General features: G+C 34.2%; 3 protein-coding genes and 1 long non-coding RNA gene across 5 annotated transcripts; 1 reads left to right on the top strand and 3 right to left on the bottom strand.

The window, feature by feature from the left end:
- Positions 1-1,947: 1,947 nt before the first annotated feature.
- Positions 1,948-11,599, bottom strand: LOC105677139 (ovochymase). The gene is made up of 9 exons (XM_067347898.1): positions 11,212-11,599; positions 9,505-9,918; positions 8,537-9,247; positions 5,801-5,869; positions 5,579-5,680; positions 5,109-5,272; positions 3,680-3,983; positions 3,206-3,477; positions 1,948-2,846 (listed from the first exon to the last, which is right to left on the bottom strand). The coding sequence occupies exons 1-9, from the start codon at positions 11,273-11,275 to the stop codon at positions 2,496-2,498; spliced, it is 2,451 nt and encodes an 816-aa protein (XP_067203999.1). The 5' UTR covers positions 11,276-11,599; the 3' UTR covers positions 1,948-2,495.
- LOC105677191 (uncharacterized) lies at positions 5,674-7,149 on the top strand. 2 transcript variants are annotated; one of them, XR_010888117.1, is made up of 3 exons: positions 5,674-5,922; positions 6,261-6,448; positions 6,577-7,149. It is a non-coding gene; the product is annotated as an uncharacterized lncRNA (long non-coding RNA). The 2 variants fall into 2 exon arrangements; XR_001101516.2 differs by having other exon boundaries at positions 5,674-6,088.
- A 249-nt stretch (positions 11,600-11,848) lies between the features above and the next one.
- LOC105677140 (CLIP domain-containing serine protease HP8-like) lies at positions 11,849-16,657 on the bottom strand. Its single transcript, XM_067347895.1, has 7 exons — positions 16,301-16,657; positions 15,581-16,222; positions 14,869-14,941; positions 14,328-14,565; positions 14,004-14,227; positions 13,678-13,776; positions 11,849-13,388 (listed from the first exon to the last, which is right to left on the bottom strand). Exons 2-7 carry the CDS (start codon positions 15,596-15,598, stop codon positions 13,039-13,041), a joined length of 1,002 nt encoding a protein of 333 aa, XP_067203996.1. The 5' UTR covers positions 15,599-16,222; positions 16,301-16,657; the 3' UTR covers positions 11,849-13,038.
- Positions 16,658-16,984: 327 nt separating this feature from the next.
- On the bottom strand, positions 16,985-18,527 carry LOC136997310 (splicing regulator SDE2). The gene is made up of 2 exons (XM_067347929.1): positions 18,305-18,527; positions 16,985-17,916 (listed from the first exon to the last, which is right to left on the bottom strand). Exons 1-2 carry the CDS (start codon positions 18,404-18,406, stop codon positions 17,239-17,241), a joined length of 780 nt encoding a protein of 259 aa, XP_067204030.1. The 5' UTR covers positions 18,407-18,527; the 3' UTR covers positions 16,985-17,238.
- Positions 18,528-18,654: the final 127 nt, after the last annotated feature.

Raw genomic sequence — 18,654 nt, 5'->3', positions numbered from 1 at the left:
CTTGAGAGGAAATTTCATTGTTTTTCAGCGCAATACTTATCATTTAAGGATAATTTGTTATCCTGTCATTAAATTTTGATGTCTGGAAACGTCAAGTGTAATAAATTAATTTTATTTTGGGTAATAATACAGTTATATTTATAGAAAATAAATTTTTAGAATACATAAATATTTTTGATAAATTTTGAAACAATTTTTGATTATAAAAAGGTTAATGATTTCATTTAAATTTTGTTTATATTTAACTTTTATTGCCACATCAATACACGAGATAACACAATGAGATAATTATTTATTTTTTAAGTAGACATATTTGTTTTTATTAGCTGCTCTTTATCAAAATATAGAAGCTAAAATGAAATTAATATCTCTCTTTTAGGAAGAAAACTAGTGTTGTCTGTGAATCGAAATAAGAAAATACAATCATGGGAATCTTTTCTGAAAAAATAGAATTGAAGCAAAGCGGATGAAGGAAAGTAATTGAAAGCAAAAGAAATCGCCAGTTGGACATTAGAATATTGCATTCCTGCATTTCTCGGCAATCTGTTTATTGGAAATATATATAATATATATATAATATATTGGAAATATATATATAATTTTTACCATGTAAGAGTTTGTTAGAATGATTTGAAATTCGCGATAAATTAATATCATCACAACTTCCGTTTTTATCATAATTTCTTCCTCTTATTTTTCTTTTTTAACTTGATAAATTTCTGTCTTGTATTGCAGATACGATTTTTGCAATCTGTGGGGATTCCCAATATTGTTGCTGCGAACGTCGAGCATGCACATGTATTTGTACGCTGTACGTGCTCAATTATATGAGCAACATCGGTCACTTTTAGCTAAGGAGGAAAGTGTTATAAGGAATTGCTATCCTTTTCACTTTTCTTTAAATTGACCGCTATTAATAGGAAATCTACTTGGTTCGTATTATTTTATTTATTACCTACATTAGCAACATCATCGAACTCGTCATTGCAATTGATAATTATAAATAAATGCGGAAATTTGTCTTTGCGAAGGTCTGCGTGACGTCAGTAAAGTATATTTCGTAATGAGAGACTATTTCTACAAACAAAAAGTTAATGACGTATGATAAGCGGACACGTCATTGGGTTCTTGAGTTTTATTCTTTTGTGTGACGCAGTACAATAATACACATTATGCGTATGTCACATAGTACAATAATAGCACAAAGATTTGCTGTTTTTTTCTTAAAATAACATAAAAATTTTAAAAATCTATAAAAGCTATATTGAAAATACGTCTGTATCATTAAAAATAATATTGAAAATAGTAACATTTAACTTAATTTTGATTTTTCTAAATAATATAACAATTTATTGTTTGCTTAATTATTTGTATAGAAGTTTATGTATAAATGTATATATTAATTAATTAATTTCTTATGCCGGCAATCATTAAATCATTAACAGTTAAATAGTTATGTCGCGATGTCCTTGATAATACTTTTTGTAATTACGTGAAATAGAGAGTTGCATGCAATCTCTATAGGTCAGCTTGTGCGATGACCTGCGCGCATTGACAGCCCCGAGCACTGATATCGATGTGAAGTTCAAACGCATTTACGTAATTATTGATGGCATAATTTTGCATTACAACAATTGCATTTTATAATTTTATTTCGTCTTCCTACGGTCCAGAAAAGTCGTTTATTATCTTATATTAGATAAATATAATTGTTAAAAACGAGTGTTACGTCACAGTTTGCTTGTTAAAATATTTAACATAGCGTGACACGCATCAAGGATTTGATCACAGCATGATGATAAGAATACGAAACATGGTAATGAGAAGAACAAGAATAGCAACACTAAGAAGACATCATACAAATATTAAAGCATTATTACTTATTAACAAGATGTTAGAATGAAATAAAACAGCGGGAAAGAAGTAGAAAGTGACAATACTGCGTAATTCGAAGTATAAATTTTTATTAATTTTTACTATAATTCTGTTAAAAGCATAAACATATTTTTCTCAATAATCACACATTGACATTCTTACAAACTAATGTTCCTTACAATATCGAGTTATTAATTTATATCACAAATATTCATTCCACAATTATGTAATTAACTTGCACTTCGTTGTAAGCAACGCATTAGAAATATCCGGAAATGTTATCATAAAATATGTCATTATAAATGCAGATATATGAGCAATTAACATCGCTTAACTAATCAATTTCTGTAGTATTGAGTATATTCGTGAAATGTTCGTAGAATGGAGATTGCAGTACTGATTTATTAATTAAAAAATAACCATCGACATGGAGGCATCGATTTAACTTTCCTGGACATTAAATCATCTGCTTTTCTGAAAATTAAAGCCACGTATTTTTGCGATTTTACTCGTCCTTATCGAATACAAAGTTAATAGTTTCATTCTCGTTGCAGTACGTAATTGCACAACTTAAGTACGACCGATCGGAAGTGTAGTGGAAGACGCAAAAAGTCGGCATTCTAGTCTGTCATTGTGTCGAGAATCCAGTCCATGTAGTAGGCAACCTTGGTGTAGACTCCAGGATAGCCCTCGGTGTCGCACTCTTTCGGTCCGTAGCTGACCACGCCGTATTGAATGGTGCGCACTGCATTGCCGTTGTATATACCGGGCGCTTGCAGAGGCCCGCCGCTATCACCATGGCATGAGTCGATTTTATTTACGCCGCCGGCACACAGTTGCTTGTGCCAAATCTCCGTGGTCCGCTTGTACACGTCCTTGCACTGCTCGTGCGGCACCAACGGCAGTTTTGCCTGCAGGAGGTCATAACTACGCGTACCTAATTCTGTCGCGCCCCAGCCAGTTACTATCGCCTGCGATCAGATGCAAAAGCTCGAAATGTGGAATCGGTAGCGAATTGGTCTTGCCGAAATTAGGCAAATAAATTTTCGAATTAGCACGTTTACTGCGCATGTCTAAATCCGAGTCGGCACAAGCAATAATAATTTGATGCACAGTGAACGTGTTAAAACAAAATTCTTTAAAAACAGAAGAAACTGTCTCTTGAGATAATTTGAGTCAAGAAGGTATGGTTATTGAATACTCTAAATATAATTTTAAAGCTACAAAAGAATTGAAGAGATTCCGGTTTTTAATCTTTATCAGTCATGTTTATTTTAATCTCTTCAATCTGATTAGAAGAAGATGAAATAAAAAATGTCAAGATTCTTACCTTTTTTTGACTTAACTTTGCAGCGGTGCCATAAGGTAGACAAATGGATTTAACATTCAGAGGTTTGAAGTCCACGGAGGAATTCAGTCTGATGAGTGCAATATCATTTTGCAGCTTTGCTGTTGTGTAGTCCGGATGATAGTGAACACTCTCCACGCCGAAATTCTGATATCTCTCAGCACATTCGAACTCGAGTCCATTTTCATCCGTGTCGCAGTCGCGCTCCTTACTTATGTCATGATCTCCCACCCTGACGCCTATCAGTCTGACAACTGAAAGATGGATTGGCAAAGTCTCCGATTGTAAGAAACGAAATAATAATCTATCCTGAGCAAGAGATACCTTTAGGTATCATCGAAGACTTTTTAATTAAATGTCTACTTTAATTTCATATTTATTTTAAGTTAAATTTTTTATTTAATTTTTAAGCTCTTGAATTTTTATGTTTGCACTTTGTAATTCTTTTTTTCTTACATGACGGAAGCGATGTGACACAGTGGGCGGCGGTGAGGATGTATCGTGAGGAAATAATCGTGCCGCCGCAACGGAATTCCGGATTCGGCTGTCCGATGTCGTACGCGATTAACGCCATCCACGGGAAATCGAAGACTCCGGTTTTGTGCCCGCCGATCACCTTTTGCTGGGTGATGGGTCCGCACTTTGAATCTAACAGACGAAGATTTGGATGATTCGTTACATCTGGTGGAGAAGGAGTTTCCGAGTCTATTCTCGGAGTCGTCGTCGTTGTCGTTGTCGTTGTCGTCGTCGTCGTCGGTTCCTACAAAAGATTAATATTTAATATGGTAAATGATAGAGAAACGATGGCTAAAGAGTTAATTAATTTTTACACGAAAGAAAAATTTCAACACTTTCGTGAATATTGCATTATTTATGCAAGCATGCATCGCATTTTGCAATTCCAGAAAATTGTCATAGTTTTTTGTCGTATGCTATGAATGCAATAACATTATTGCATAACTGTGCGCATAATTGTTCAAATTACAATTGCATTTGCATTTATTGTTTAATATTAAAGATTGTCAAGATTGTGGAAATCAAGCATAGGAACTTTTTTGCGTTGTTTCGAGAATTTTGTTTTTAGATTAAGCAAAATTATAATTCTTATAAAAGCGTCGATTTGTCATTATGAATCTTGTTCATAGCGATGAAATAATTTGTGAATTTCAGATGAACGGATGTAGCTTCAGTAGAAGTTCTATGAGGTCAGTGAAATCAGGATAAGACGGAAAATCGAGGTCGCAGAGAAATCTGTTTTATGTTATTTTAAAATATCTAACGATTGGCAAAACGACGTATCCTCGTCACGTGAATAATGCAACAGGGACGTTTGAGGTATGTATAATTTGATATTACAGATTTTATATTACAGATTCGAAAAAAGAAAAAAAAATAATAAAAACTTATTCGAAACGCAGTAACACAAATGCGTAAAACATCAATATCCTTAATGCAGATAAATGTCAACAAATAATCTTCTAATTTTCATCATTAATAATAAAATTTAATTTTATGCATTTACTTGAAAAGCTATAGCGTTATTAATAAATCAAAGGCAAACAGGAAAATATAAACTTTAATAGGAAATTGTGTAATATTTTGTGTGTGAGAAATTTTCCGTAATTGCGATTTCTAATTAGAATCTCGTTATTTTTCTTGATTCTTTTAATATATTATCTTTGTATAAATTTTTTATTATTTACGTTTATTTTAAATTGATTTTAAATAACATATTATACTTTGATAAATGTGAATTAATTTTACTGTTTAAGTATAGCTGGCACGAATTAAATTTAATTCAATTGTTTTATAAACGAATTAATTTGCTGTATTTTAAGTAATCTAACACCTCGTCGACAAATTAATATTTTTAAATTTAATTTACTAGGATGATATCCTCGTTCAAGCAACAAATCATCGTGTTATTGCCTTCGACGCCGCATTGCAAACTCTGCAACGTTTGGTTTCTAAGTCTCTCACGCTGGAGGATTTCCATGACGGGCGGACAATTGCGAATGTTAGTGCAAGAGGCGCGTTTATCCAAACACTCTGCAAACGTAAATTGTTGTTAATTAAACTAAATTATTAAACTGAGGATTATTAACTAAATTTATAAATTATTTGAATTAAATAGAATATCAAATATTGAAAACAATATTTAAAAAATCATATCCCACAATTAAAATCATATGTATTTAGCATAAATATGTTATTATTTAAATGTGCACTTTGCAATTTAAAAGAAGCACTCAGAACTTCAGAAAAAATTTATCACTATTTTGTTAAAAAAAAACGCACATTAAAATTTCTTTCAAGAAGCGCTTATTATGAATTAATAGACATGAAATCACTCACGTGCATTGATTGTTGTTAAAGCGAGGAAAAATACAAATAGACCCATAAGCGTCATGTTTATTTCTGTTATCACTGTATAGTTCTTCGCCGATTGATTTGTAAATCAATTTGTGTTATGTCTATTTCTTTTTTTCTAATACTTTCTTCTCCTTTACAGAGCAAAGTAACGGTTTTGCGCTGAAGATTATCGTCGGGTGACACGCTTGGACGCGGAGAACTCACATTGGCGAATGCGACAGTCTCGCTTGCGATCCACGCCGATCTGTCGAGGCTGCGCGACGCTGTCATACACTGCATCACGAATCAACCCGGAACTCACACACGGTTAAATACAAGTTGGCCGAGTAAGCTTCTCCATTCACCGGTCGCAATAAATTTTCTCGAATGTGAAATATAGTGGGGATGATCGCTTGCAGGACTCATTAGTTGTCATTCACCATCGACTAAACTTGTAAAGCAGATTACACAAATATTTTCGATGAATTTTGACACAATTTTTTATTACAAAAAGTTTAGTAATTTTAATTAAATTTTGTTTATATTTAATTTTTATTGTCACTTTAATACATGAGATAACACAATGAGATAATTATCTATTTTTTAAATAGACATGTATTTGTTTTTATTAGCTGCTCTTAATGAAAATATAGAAGCTAAAGTAAAATTAATATCTTTCTTTTAGGAATAATACTAGTGTTGTCTGTGAATCGAAATAAAAAAGTCAGAAATCTTTTCTGAAAAAACAGGATCCAGGCGAAGCAGATAAAGGAAAGAAAGTAAAAGCAAAAGAAATAGCCAGTTGGACATTAGAATATCGCATTCCTGCATTTTTCGGCAATCTATTTATTGGAAACATATAATTTTTATCATGTAAGAGTTTATTAGAATGATTTAAAATTCGCTATACAATTAATACTCGCCATTTCCGTTTCTATCTTTAAGTGCACTTCTTTTTATTTTTATTTTTTAACTTGATAAACTTATGTCTTGTATTGCAGATACGTCACGATTTTTGCAATCTGTGGGAATTCCCGGTATTGTTGTTGCGAACGTCGAGCATGCACATATATTTGTATGCTGGATGTGCTTTATTATATGAGCAAAATCGGTCACTTTTGGCTAATGAGAAAAGTGCTAAGAAAATGCTATCACTTTTCTTTAAATTGACCGCTATTAACAGGAAATCTACTTGGTTCGTATTATTTTAAAAAAATTTATTTATTACCTACATTACATCATCGAACTCGTCAATGCGATCGATAATTAGAAATATACGCGGAAATTTGTCTTTGATTAGGTCTGCGTGACGTCTATAAAGCATGTTTTATAATGAAGGATTATTTCTACAAACAAAAAGTTAATGACGTATGATTTGTTGACGCAAGTCATGGCGTTCTTGAGTTTTATTCTTTTGTGTGTGTAACACAATACAATAATACACATTGTGTGTGCAACACAGTATAATAATATCACAAAGATTTGCTTTTTTTTCTTAAAATAATATAAAATTTTTTAAATCCTTAAAAACTATATTGAAATTATGTTTGCGTCACGAAAAATAGTATTAAAAATAGTAACAGTTAACTAATTTGGATTTTTTTTAATAATATATAACAATTTATTCTTTGCCTAATTATTTATATAAAAGTTTAATGTGTATATTAATGAATGAATTTTTTATTTTGGCAATCATTGAATCATTGACAGTAAAATAGTGATGTCTTTGATAATATTTTTCGTAATTACGTGAAATAGAGAATTGCGAGCAATATCTGTAGTTCATCGTATGCAATGACCTGTGTGCATTGACAACCCCGAGTATGGATAACGATGTGAAATTGAAACGCATTTACATAATTATTGATGGCATAATTTTGCACTACACAATTGGAATTTATAACTTTATGTCGTTTTTCTACGATTCAGAAAAGTCGTTTATTATCTTAGTTAAATAAAATTGTAAAAAAGGAAAGTGTTGCGTCACAGTTTGCTTGTTTAAATATTTATGCGACACGCATCAAGGATTTGATCACAGCATGATAAGAATACGAAATATGGTAATGAGAAGAACAAGAATATTAAGACGAGATCATACAAATATTAAAGAAAAATTATTAACCAGATGTTAAAATGAAATAAAGCAGCGGCAAAGAAGTAGAAAGTGACAATATTGTGTAATTCGGAGAATTATTTTTTATTAATTTTTACTATAATTCTGTTAAAAACATAAAAATATTTTTCTCAATAATCACACATTGACATTCTTACAAACTAATGTTCCTTACAATATCGAGTTATTAATTTATATCGCATATATTCATTACAATGATGCAACTTGCACTTCGTTGTAAGCAACGCTCATGCGTTAGAAATATCCGGAAATGTTATCATCAAATATGCCATTATAAATGCAGATATATGAGCAATTAGCATCGCTTAACTAATAAATCTCTGTAGTATTGAGTATATTCGTGAAATGTTCGTGGAATGGAGACTGCAGTACTGATTTTTTTATTCCGTCAAATTTATTACACCGTCCCTTAGTGTTTAATTTAACGCAGATGAAAATTATCTTTCATTATTCATCATTATTATACAATTACGACATTAAGTGATTTTTATCCTATTTAATGTATAACTCATTTATCACAATTTAGAATTGTATTCAATCACATCTTTTTCATCAATTTCTTAATTCGATGTAATTGCTGTTAATCAAGCTGTCATTATTTTACGAGATAGAATTTAATAGCCCATCTTGAAAATAAATCTCTGCCAAGTTAATTAATTTTTATTTTATTAATGACAGGAGTTTTTTTTTCTTTTTTAGACTGCAGAAATACATTGGTCCAACCGTGGTTTCATAATACATTTTAATTCCGCACATTCTTGAGAGAATCTAACTACATTCAGAAGACGACTTCCTTCGTGAGTGAAATTTTCCTTTTGCTTTCCTTTACGCTCTTATTTTACTGACGATCCAAGGAACGAAGTCCGCCACTTTGGTGTAAACACCGGGCCAGCCCTGCAGGCCGCACGGAGACGGTCCGAAGGACACAACGCCAATGGCCGTCCACCGGCCGGTGCCGTCGGCGACTCTCTCGACGGCCATCAGGGGACCACCTGAGTCGCCTCTACACGAGTCCTTGCCCAACTGACCTCCGGCGCAGAGCTGTCCTTGGCCGAGACGCACGCCGGCATTGCTGTATCTCTGATCGCACTGGTCTTGATTCGCCAACGGCACGGCGAGTTTCAGCTTGACGTTCGACGCCGAGCGGGTCTCGGTCTTGCCCCAGCCGGCCACGTAGAACTTGTTGCCGGTCGTCAAGTTGGACGGCAGGCAGATCGGCTTGATGTAGCTGGTGAACGGCACGTCGCGGACGAGACGCAGCAGCGCGATATCGTAACGTTGATCGCGCGATAGCGGCCGGTATTCCTCGTGGGCGATCTGCTCCTCAACGCCCACCGAGATCGGATCGTCCGCGCACACCCGAGTGGTTTCACTGTCCTTCACGCAGTCCTCGTCGGTGTCGGTGTCGTATTCACCCAGCCGGACGCTGCTCAGACGCCAGGTCGTCGGCAGATCCTTGCCCTTGATGCAGTGCGCGGCGGTAAGGACGTAGCGCTTGCTGATCAGGACACCGCCGCACGCCGTGGTTCTGCCATTGGCTGTAATGGCATTCAGAGAATATTTTGTGTTACTCGTAAATTACATTTGATTAGTCAACTGCAGAATTCGGTTTCGAGATGTACTGATTTAAGGATCAAATTGTCTCACAATCTGAGTTTAATATTATTGTAATATTTGACACTATTTTCAGTTATTTCTATCTAATTTTATTGATCGTTATTTATTTATTTTGTATTGTGCGCGCTTGAATATTAAATTTCACGGTTTTAATTCTTTTTTCTTTCTTTCAGCTTACGTTTCTGGTATTCCAAGAGCGTCATCCACGGGAACTCGTCGAGCTCGGTGCGCTCGCCGCCGACGATCCTCTGCGACAGATCGCGGCCACAATTGCTCGGCAGCAAAGGATTGTTGGCCAGATCGACTGGGATGTTCTCATTGATTGGTTGGTTGGGTGTCACCGGATTCCTGTCCGTGTTGATCCCGGGATTCGTTGTGGTGCCGCCTGGACGAGTGATGACGTTCGCGTTGCCAACGATGCAGCACACCATCGGATTACTGCCGTCGAAGCCGCAGTGGTTGCGTCTCAGATAGGCGATCGCTTCGTCGCGCGACTGCTGCAGGATGTTCGCCACCAATTGACAATTGCGCGCGTGTATGCATGTGCCCACCTGATTGTCGACTCTGCACTCCGTTTGCGAGCTTTGATATTCTGCAAGGAAGAGGAATTAAACATCAAGCGCGAAAGAGAAAGAGAGACATTAATCTCATACATTTTGTACGATACGATTTCGGTGAGTATGCGGAGTGTCCTGCAATTTTCAAGCTAGACTTTCCGATGGATTCGGAATGAATTTTGTTTTCGCGAAAATACCGCGGCGCTGCATTTAACAGCTTGTGTAAAAGGCAACAGTTTTGCACAGCAGCGTCGTCTTAATAATGTATGCAAATTTTTTTTCTACAGTTTTTCGCCTGGTAATGTTTGGAATGATGTTCTTCGAGAATTTCCGGTTCTTTGAGTGAGAAACCGGTCAAGATGGTAGATACGGGGACTCATCGAAGCGTTGCAATGTATAAAATGAAATATAAAGCCGATTCCGTGCTTTTCACGCGCGTTGATTACGATTGTTTCGTGATTCCCGGTGTTAGCCATTAATTCAATGATGTAACGCACAGTAATGCCGCGTACAATTCGAGAGACGCGATCGGAAACTTGGCACTTGGCTTTTTTATTTTTGTGGAAGCGCGTTATAAATTGATAACTAATCATCTTCTGTGCAGTAATAAAGCTTTCATTAATGAAAACTAAATTTTCGAAATTCGAACGATTATGCCGAAGTTCCGAGTATATCTGATCAATTATTTGTAATGCTGTATTGTTTCTAATACTAAGTATATATGACATATTACGCACAGACGTCCTTGAAAATGATTAACGTTCTATCTTCTTTCGTTGCGCATTAAATAGATAAATTAAAACAGAATGCATTGAAATATTCAAAATTATATACACAAAAAAGTTACATCTTATAAAATAATGAATTAGAATATTCTAATAATCCAAGTTTGTTGTAAAAATTATAATTGATCTCAAAGTTATCTATCGATAAGATACTTTTAAAAAGAAACTTTAGATTGCTAGTTTAAAGAAAAGTACCACGTAATGCGATTTTTATAAACGCATATTCTTCTTCTTGCACAATTTATTTGTTTATCATAGCTAAAGCTTTAGTTGAATCATCGATAACCTTGATGAACCAACCAACACTCGAGTCATTTAACGATTCTGCTTCTTGACGATATACAAAATCAAAGTGTCATATATCTACAAAAAATACGAAAAAAAAATTTGTTGGGAAAATTAGAACGTTTCGATTTCCTTACTTTTGTTTTCCAAAAACTGGGAAAGTAAGAATTAATTTTAATTGATTAGTCTTTAGTTAATCTTCGAATGTTGAATGGCATTATATTTTAGAAAACTGTTTATTTTAGAAAATCCACTTACGCGCATTGATACTGACGATCAGCAATGTGAGGAATTTGAAAGACACCAGGAAGGACGTCGACATTCTTGACGAATTGTTGAACTTTGCTGTTATCAACGAAGTATTGAGAGATAATCACAGCACACTTTGACACTGAGGATTCACTCGATCTCGACGGCTTCCTCAGTTTTATGGCTGTCGTGCCGAAGAGCAGGACAACGACTGACGATCTATGATAGAGTAACCGGAGCCAGGGTCAACAACTGTCCCCACCACCGCAGTCAACTGGCTTTGCCTGGGTAATTAGAAGCGGCAGAATTGGTCGAGAAATCCTTAACGAGAAAAAAAAAAAACTTTTTCCATTCAAATAAATGAAAAAAGGTGCAAATATATTTTTTTGAGAGACGAGGAAAGGCGAGAACCGAAAACTTTTTCGAGTATTTATATTTTTGGTAAGATTTTATTCAGTAGAATATTCTATTGTGTTAATTATCATAACTTTACATATCATTCCTAACGATTATGATAATTATATTTTTTATTTTTAAATATTGTGATTTTTTTATATAATTTTTATACAATATCATGACGATGACGCATTTTAAAACGAGATTAATATTAATACTGATGTTTTGATATCACGCTGATTTTTTACAGCCTTTGACCTACAAAGATTTCTTGGTAATTACCGGGATTTTCTTGAAAAATACAGTGATTAATCAATCCGCCTAGATTTATTTGCCGGCGGTGATTTTTAATATCAGTTTTCTTGCCCCATTTACTTACGTCACAATTCGTAATGTTCGATTAGAAATAATTTTACTAAGAAATATATGACTTTATTTCGCTTATACTATTTTATTTGTTCAAACTTCGCCGGTTTTCATTTTCTAAAGAAATCTTCAAAAAATATATTATATATATAAAGGAAGAAAAAAGAGACTGGATGTAAGAAATATTTTACAATTTTGATTAGAACTGAATTTTTACAAAGCACTATCTCATTACGCGGAAGCGTGATGTACTGATTACTAAGTACTGTTTCATTATGCGAGAGCAATTACGATTGTTAGCGCTACGCAAAAAGTGACTCATTAGAGAAAAAAAAAAACCAGTCTTCGATATTACAAGCGTGATCAATGCAATCTAGATCTAGGCGAGATGGGAACACCCTGACTTCCCCGGATAATGTATCACACATGAATTTCATGGAAAGATCGGATTTATTGTGATTTACATCTCCACGCAGATCGCGAAATTCGAATGAATAAAACTTCACTTAAATCTGAAATCTAAATTGCAATTGATTCAAATTGTAATCAAGTCCATGTGCCTGCCGATTAATCGCTTCCACGCGTAACTGCTCTTACAGACGATTTCAGCAGGAAAAGTTCCACAAGATTGCAAGCTTCTCGCTGAGTCTGATTTTTACAGACGAGATAATTACTTCCACGAGTGATTGAACGCTCGTAAAACGAGGAAAATCCTGCATCCTGTTTAAATTCTATACGACGATGGCTGCAAGATTGCGTGTTTTGAAGATTCTTACAATCGATTCCTTTTAATTGCAAATTACTTCTTATCGTATTGTGTCTAATATGCATCTAACGATACTCGTGATATTATTAATAATAAGATTAATTATAGATAACAAGCGCATTTTTCGCGCAAGAAAATTAATGCCAAATATCTTTATCAGTTACGGGATTCTGATATCCGCACAATGTCAGTGTAATAAATAAAAATAATTGTACATTCCTAAACACAGAAAGATCTTTTCTATCTTTCAACGAAATAAGGAATTTATTAAATGGATTATATGTTTATTTTCAGCGCTCTGAACATCGTCATGGTGAGATGTGATCTAGGATCCATGTAATGTATTTGGCGATACTGCTGTAAACAGCGGGCATCGTGGAACTGCCGCAGAACTTTGCGCCGAACGAGACGATGCCGATCAAGTAATACCTAGGAGGTGTTCCGTCCTGGCTCTCCACCTTCATCAGCGGCCCGCCGCTGTCGCCGCCGCAAGAGTCCTGGCCCAAAACACCGCCCACGCACATCTGCTTGTCGTCTACAGTCGTGTAACTTTTGAAAGCCTTCGCACACCTGTCTATCTCGACAATCGGCAGCTTGATCGTCTGCAGAATTATGCTGGGCTTGGGATCGTCTGCGAATCGATAACTCGTAAATATTACTGAGATTAACGTAAATCAGAATTTAAATTTAAGACAAATATGAGCCAATAATGAATAGATAATCGATTGAAGTGTAAATTCAAGAAGTTAATTATATGAAATAGATCTTTAAAAAATGTGTTGGTTTATTTCAGATCTTCGACGGCTGAAAAAATATCTATTTAATGGAGAGATTGGGTTTTGAATGAATTTTATGCTTGACGCGACAAATAATAGAGAAGTGAAGCAGGTATGAAGGATAACGGAAAATCGACTCGATATTAGCTCAGATTCCATGGAATGCCTTACTGAGGTCGTATATTCCCCAACCAGCCACTTCCGCCATCTCGCCGACAAAGTTCTTCTTCAGAAGTTCATCGCTCATCATGCATATCACTCTCACGTGATCTGTGCGGTAAAATTACAAAACGGAACAGATTTATTTTCAGAAACCGCGACGGTGTGACGCCAATTGAAAGCTCTAATTTGTTCCTCGAATAACACGTGCGGGGATTTCATTCGACTTGTTTCGCAAATCGGAGACCTCGACTTGATACAAAGACGGGACATTTATTTAATGAAATTCTTTAAAGAAAAGAATTATATATTGATAGATACTGAATAATCTGATTAACCGTTAATTAAGATTGAACAGTTTATAAACTCACTGTTGTAAACCGCCGGCTTGTTCAACCGTATTATTGCTATGTCATTCTTGAACAGAGGCTTATCGTAATCCTCGTGAACGACTATTGATTCCGGCAAGAAATCTTGCACCGGCTCTGCGCAATATTCCTTCTCGCAATCGGGATCAGTCAGAGTGTTGTGCTCGCCTAGACGAATTCCACCGATCTCCAAACTTAGAAAAATTCTCCGTGTAAATAATAATTCTTATAAAATATTAATTAATAATAAATATATCATTGAAGGAATCAAGAGGAAGTTGGAAAGATGCATACTTATTAGGAAGATTCGCCACGCAGTGTGCAGCCGTGATAACGTACAATGGATTGATCAAGATGCCACCGCATCTGTAACTTATTTCGTCGCCGGTTATAGGACTTTTGTATCCTATTCGCGCGATCCAAGGATACGCGCCGAGGCTCGCGTTCTTACCGCCGATAATGCGATCGCTGTTGGAATTGCCGCATTTGCCATGCTTCAGTAGTGGCCAGTTAGGATGCTGTGTTATATCGACTGCACAGAAAATATTAAATCTGTTATAACATCGCTAATAATAAAAATTCAGCTCGGAATTTAACAGAATTTTGGTGAGAAAACTTTACTTTTGGAAAATTTTCATAGATTTTATATATTTATTTAATATAATTAATTATATAGTTAAAAATAATGACATAGAATAGTTTATTCGAAAATCTCTGGAAAGATATTTATGCTTTTATGATTTATAACTGAATATTTCATTGAAGACAATGTGTTGGATTTTTTTTGCAGATTCTGCATATTTAATTCTCAAATTTTTAATTATGGGAAACTTACTGTTGGAAAATGCTATGGAAATGCTGCACAAAAGTACAAGGCACCATAGAATATGTCTCATCATGTTTGAAAACTGGAAAACAAGCAAGTGACCAAAAATGAGTAATAATTTTATAATCCCTTAGGAAAATTTACTTTTTAAAACTTAAAAAAATAACTTAAGAAAACTTTTCGATTTACTATAGAAATTTTTAAAAGTTTAGTGCTAATAAATGTGCAATGTGAGTTTGTGTTCCGCATCCAATTCTCTGAGCATTGCAGTATTTACAACTTTAAGTCTTAGATGATTTCAAGGACCAAAACTTAAGAAACTTTGAGGCCTTGAAGTTACTTTACACAAATTTTTACTTACTTTTACGTCAACTTTAAGTTACTAAACACCACCATTAAGTTACTTCACATAAACTTTTAGATACTTTTCATGAACTTTATGTCTTCAATAATTAAAGAAGCAAAAACTCAAGGATATTTTTAAAACTCTGAAATAACTTAAACAAAACTTAAAAATTTTTATAGTTACTTAAAAGAACTGTTCAAATTTTTATAGTTACTAAACAAAACTTTAGGCCAGTCTAAAGTAAATTTTTCTAAGGGATTTCGCGCTTAACTTTGAAGACTTGGACTTTGAATTTTTATTTATATTACATACACGATTTTATTAAAGAATATTTTCCCATAAATAGCAGTTTTTGCTATTTTGGATCTTACTTACCAAAAATTGCAGCAGCATTATGCAACCTATGCACGAGAATCTTCGTCTCCTGTCAGACTACATCTCTAGCTGCTACCGCTTTATTCGTTAATCTCGTTATGCCCATTACCTTATCTGTACCGTATCAAAATGCGTATTATGACTTAGTCAATAAATCTCTATAATTTTCTTATGTGTCGCGACTGTAGCTTATGATATTGACTAGCCATTGTGTACACATTTTCGACATGTGTCAAAAATAAGATACTTGTACATCCATTTATCGCTTTTTACTTTAAAAAGAAAGAAAAAATTATATATATTTTTGTAAGAAAGTATGATTTTTATCTAGTTTTGATTTATATTAAAATATCAATTTTTAATATTTTAATTTGCTTATTTCTTTATCATTTTTTTAAAGATAAATAAAATATGAACATCTGCCATGCATGGATTTCCCATTAAATGTCAATGAGTAAGTCCTGTCAAATGAGTCATAATGCTAAAAAAAAGTAGTTAAGACCTGTAAAATGGCCTTCACAGACGAAACTTCTATATCATTGCCATCCCTGAATTTAAATAAAATTAATATTCATACCAAGCTTCAAACCTCCAACAGTACGCCAGTAATCGCCAAGGTAAGTATCGTTTAAGATGAAACACCTGTAAAACGCAAGATTATGAAGTAAACTGACATAAAAATGGTTTTCTAGTCTAAATTTTGCAAAAGTTGCTGTAAACCTTGTCGCTGTATTTGTCCGCGAGCTGTCGCAAGATGTAAGTACTTTATTTTTAATTGCTTAAGGCTCCTGGGCTCGCCGCGGTCATACGATTCATATCACATTCATTTTACGGTTGTTTATTAACTGTTAAAGGGAAAGCATAGTTTTCGAACAATTTTACAAGTGTGCTAAAGCGATCTATAGTGTTATTTCATCAAAATATCTTTATTTAAAAATGGCACGCAAGAATTTTCAGCGTGTAATTCCTCGCCTCTGACGCCACGATTGCCATGGCTGCGGCGAGCCCAGGAGCCTTAATTGTAAAACACAAAATCTTAATAAAATTTTTTTTGATATTTAATTAAATAAGATTTTGTAATAGAAACAGAAATATGAATGTCTTTATTCTAAATTTTTATAATTTGTTTTACATTTTTATTTCTTAAGTTTCTTTATTTCTGATTTATAAATAATTTCTAATAAATGTTATAGATAAAGCACAATTAAAAACTCAAGAAAGGAGCGATAATTTTGTTCTTATTAGCGCAAGATATATCGTGGAACTTTACCATTGGACGAATAAATGTCTATCTGCAGATGATTTTTTAAGATCAATTGTTGCATCAGCGATTTTATTTGCAATCGGTGTAAAACTCAGTGAGGAATTGAATGGATGGAATTTATCAAGAACGGTCAGTTAAACTTATTGATCTATGAATATCTTATTTACTGAAAAACATGTACATTCAAAGTTTCTTATTCGCAATTCGTACATTATTTCTGGTGTTAATGTAATCAAAAACTACAAAAATTATTTCTGATTTAATAGAATATCACAGAGTACATGATTATAAAATTAATCTAAGCCTTAAAACTACAAAATATATACAAATAAAACATATTATTTTTATATATTTACTATGTAAAATAATATAAAACATAGTTTTGAAACTAAATTTAGATCGATTCAGAAGGCTTGTCTTCTACTTTTTTAACATTTTCATCGTTGCTGATATGTCCATTATCATTTAATTTTTCTTGTTTGCTTGTTTCTCCCTCATCTTCTTTAATGAACAATGAGTCATGGTCAACCTCTTCACTTTCACTGTCATCAGTGAAATCTGAAGATTCAAATTCATCGGAATCAATGTCAAGGTCTAATATAGTCTTGCGTTTATTGGGCTTAAAATCTTCTTCCAGTTGCCTCTTAATGCCTGATGGGCCAGCGGCTTTGAAACCCTCCTCTACAGCGTCTCCAACTCTCTCAGTTAGTTCCGCTCGTTCCTGCTCATAACGCTGATCTTGGAATTCATGTCTCGGCTCAGCGCACAATTTCTCTAATTTCTTTTTCTTCCGCTCTGCTGCCTCTTTCTCTCTCTTAGTCTGCTTTTCGATCCAAGATTTCAGTCTCTTCTCCTCGTTTATATCCCGCAACCTGCGACCGCTCAAATCCCTGCATGCCTCTCGATTCGTGGTCTTCTCTATTTGTGCACCTATAGCACGCAACATGGAGCCAAATCCACCTTTACCTCCCAATAGTCTTGGAACAACAGTTGTATCACCATCTGAGCAGATTGCATCATCCTGCAGAAGTCGGCCATTTTGTAGGATGTAGTATTCATTACATGAAAATCCCTAAATAACAAAAATTAATCTATTAGTATATATTTTTAACAAATCATTGGTAATATTATAACTATTCACTGTCAAATATATATGTACAAGTTAAAATTCAAAATTTTGCAAAAAGTTTTTGGTTTATTTTTGAAAAAGTAAAACAATAAAAATATTAGGTTTGTTTGCGCGTCCCAACATGCTCCAATATAGTACACGTAACGTAATGTATGACGCCAACAAACCTATTAACAAATTATGAATAATATTATGAACACTATTAAGAATTTTGATTTATTACTGATATAATTATTGACTGAATAACTGATATAAATATTAATTATCAAATTTTGGACAAACAAACAAGAAAATGATAAACGTAAATTGAGGTTATTTATCCGTTACTTACTATCGTATCTTCAATTTGTTTTCGTAATTCATGTACTGTTAGCGGAGCGTCACTTTTAAAGACGCATCTTTCAGATGCTCCTGCAATCTTTATGTTCAGCATTGTTATTTATATTTTATATATTATACTTATGAACACAAGCCGATACACAACGCTCTAAAATCTAGATTGAACAGAGAGTAGACGCGTAATGGCTCCGAAATCTGCGAAAGATGCTATAGAACTGTCTAGAACACGATTGATGAACAACATAGATGGGTTAAGAATCGACAAGTCAAGAGTAACAGTAGCACCTCTGTCGGAATAGATATTAAACACGGAATCGTAAAACCAGATTAGACTGGCTGTGT

Source organism: Linepithema humile, chromosome 1 (assembly GCF_040581485.1).
Source record: "Linepithema humile isolate Giens D197 chromosome 1, Lhum_UNIL_v1.0, whole genome shotgun sequence".
Lineage (NCBI taxonomy): Eukaryota > Metazoa > Arthropoda > Insecta > Hymenoptera > Formicidae > Linepithema > Linepithema humile.
Note: the sequence above shows the minus strand (reverse complement) of the source record. Positions and strands in the feature narration are given on the sequence as shown.

Excerpts from the sequence above, each read along its gene's own strand:
- LOC105677139 (XM_067347898.1), bottom strand. The coding sequence starts at position 11,275 with ATGTCGACGTCCTTCCTGGTGTCTTTCAAATTCCTCACATTGCTGATC. Across the intron at positions 9,248-9,504 it reads GCTCTTGGAATACCAGAAAC|CCAATGGCAGAACCACGGCG; the intron begins GTAAGCTGAAAG and ends ATGCCATTACAG. Across the intron at positions 5,870-8,536 it reads CGTCAGTAAAATAAGAGCGT|TGTATGACAGCGTCGCGCAG; the intron begins AAAGGAAAGCAA and ends TTCGTGATGCAG.
- LOC105677140 (XM_067347895.1), bottom strand. Across the intron at positions 13,777-14,003 it reads CTGTTCAATCTTAATTAACG|ATCACGTGAGAGTGATATGC; the intron begins GTTAATCAGATT and ends TTTACCGCACAG. Across the intron at positions 13,389-13,677 it reads TTGGGGAATATACGACCTCA|TAATATTTACGAGTTATCGA; the intron begins GTAAGGCATTCC and ends CGTTAATCTCAG.
- LOC136997310 (XM_067347929.1), bottom strand. The coding sequence starts at position 18,406 with ATGCTGAACATAAAGATTGCAGGAGCATCTGAAAGATGCGTCTTTAAA. Across the intron at positions 17,917-18,304 it reads AACAAATTGAAGATACGATA|GGATTTTCATGTAATGAATA; the intron begins GTAAGTAACGGA and ends TTTGTTATTTAG.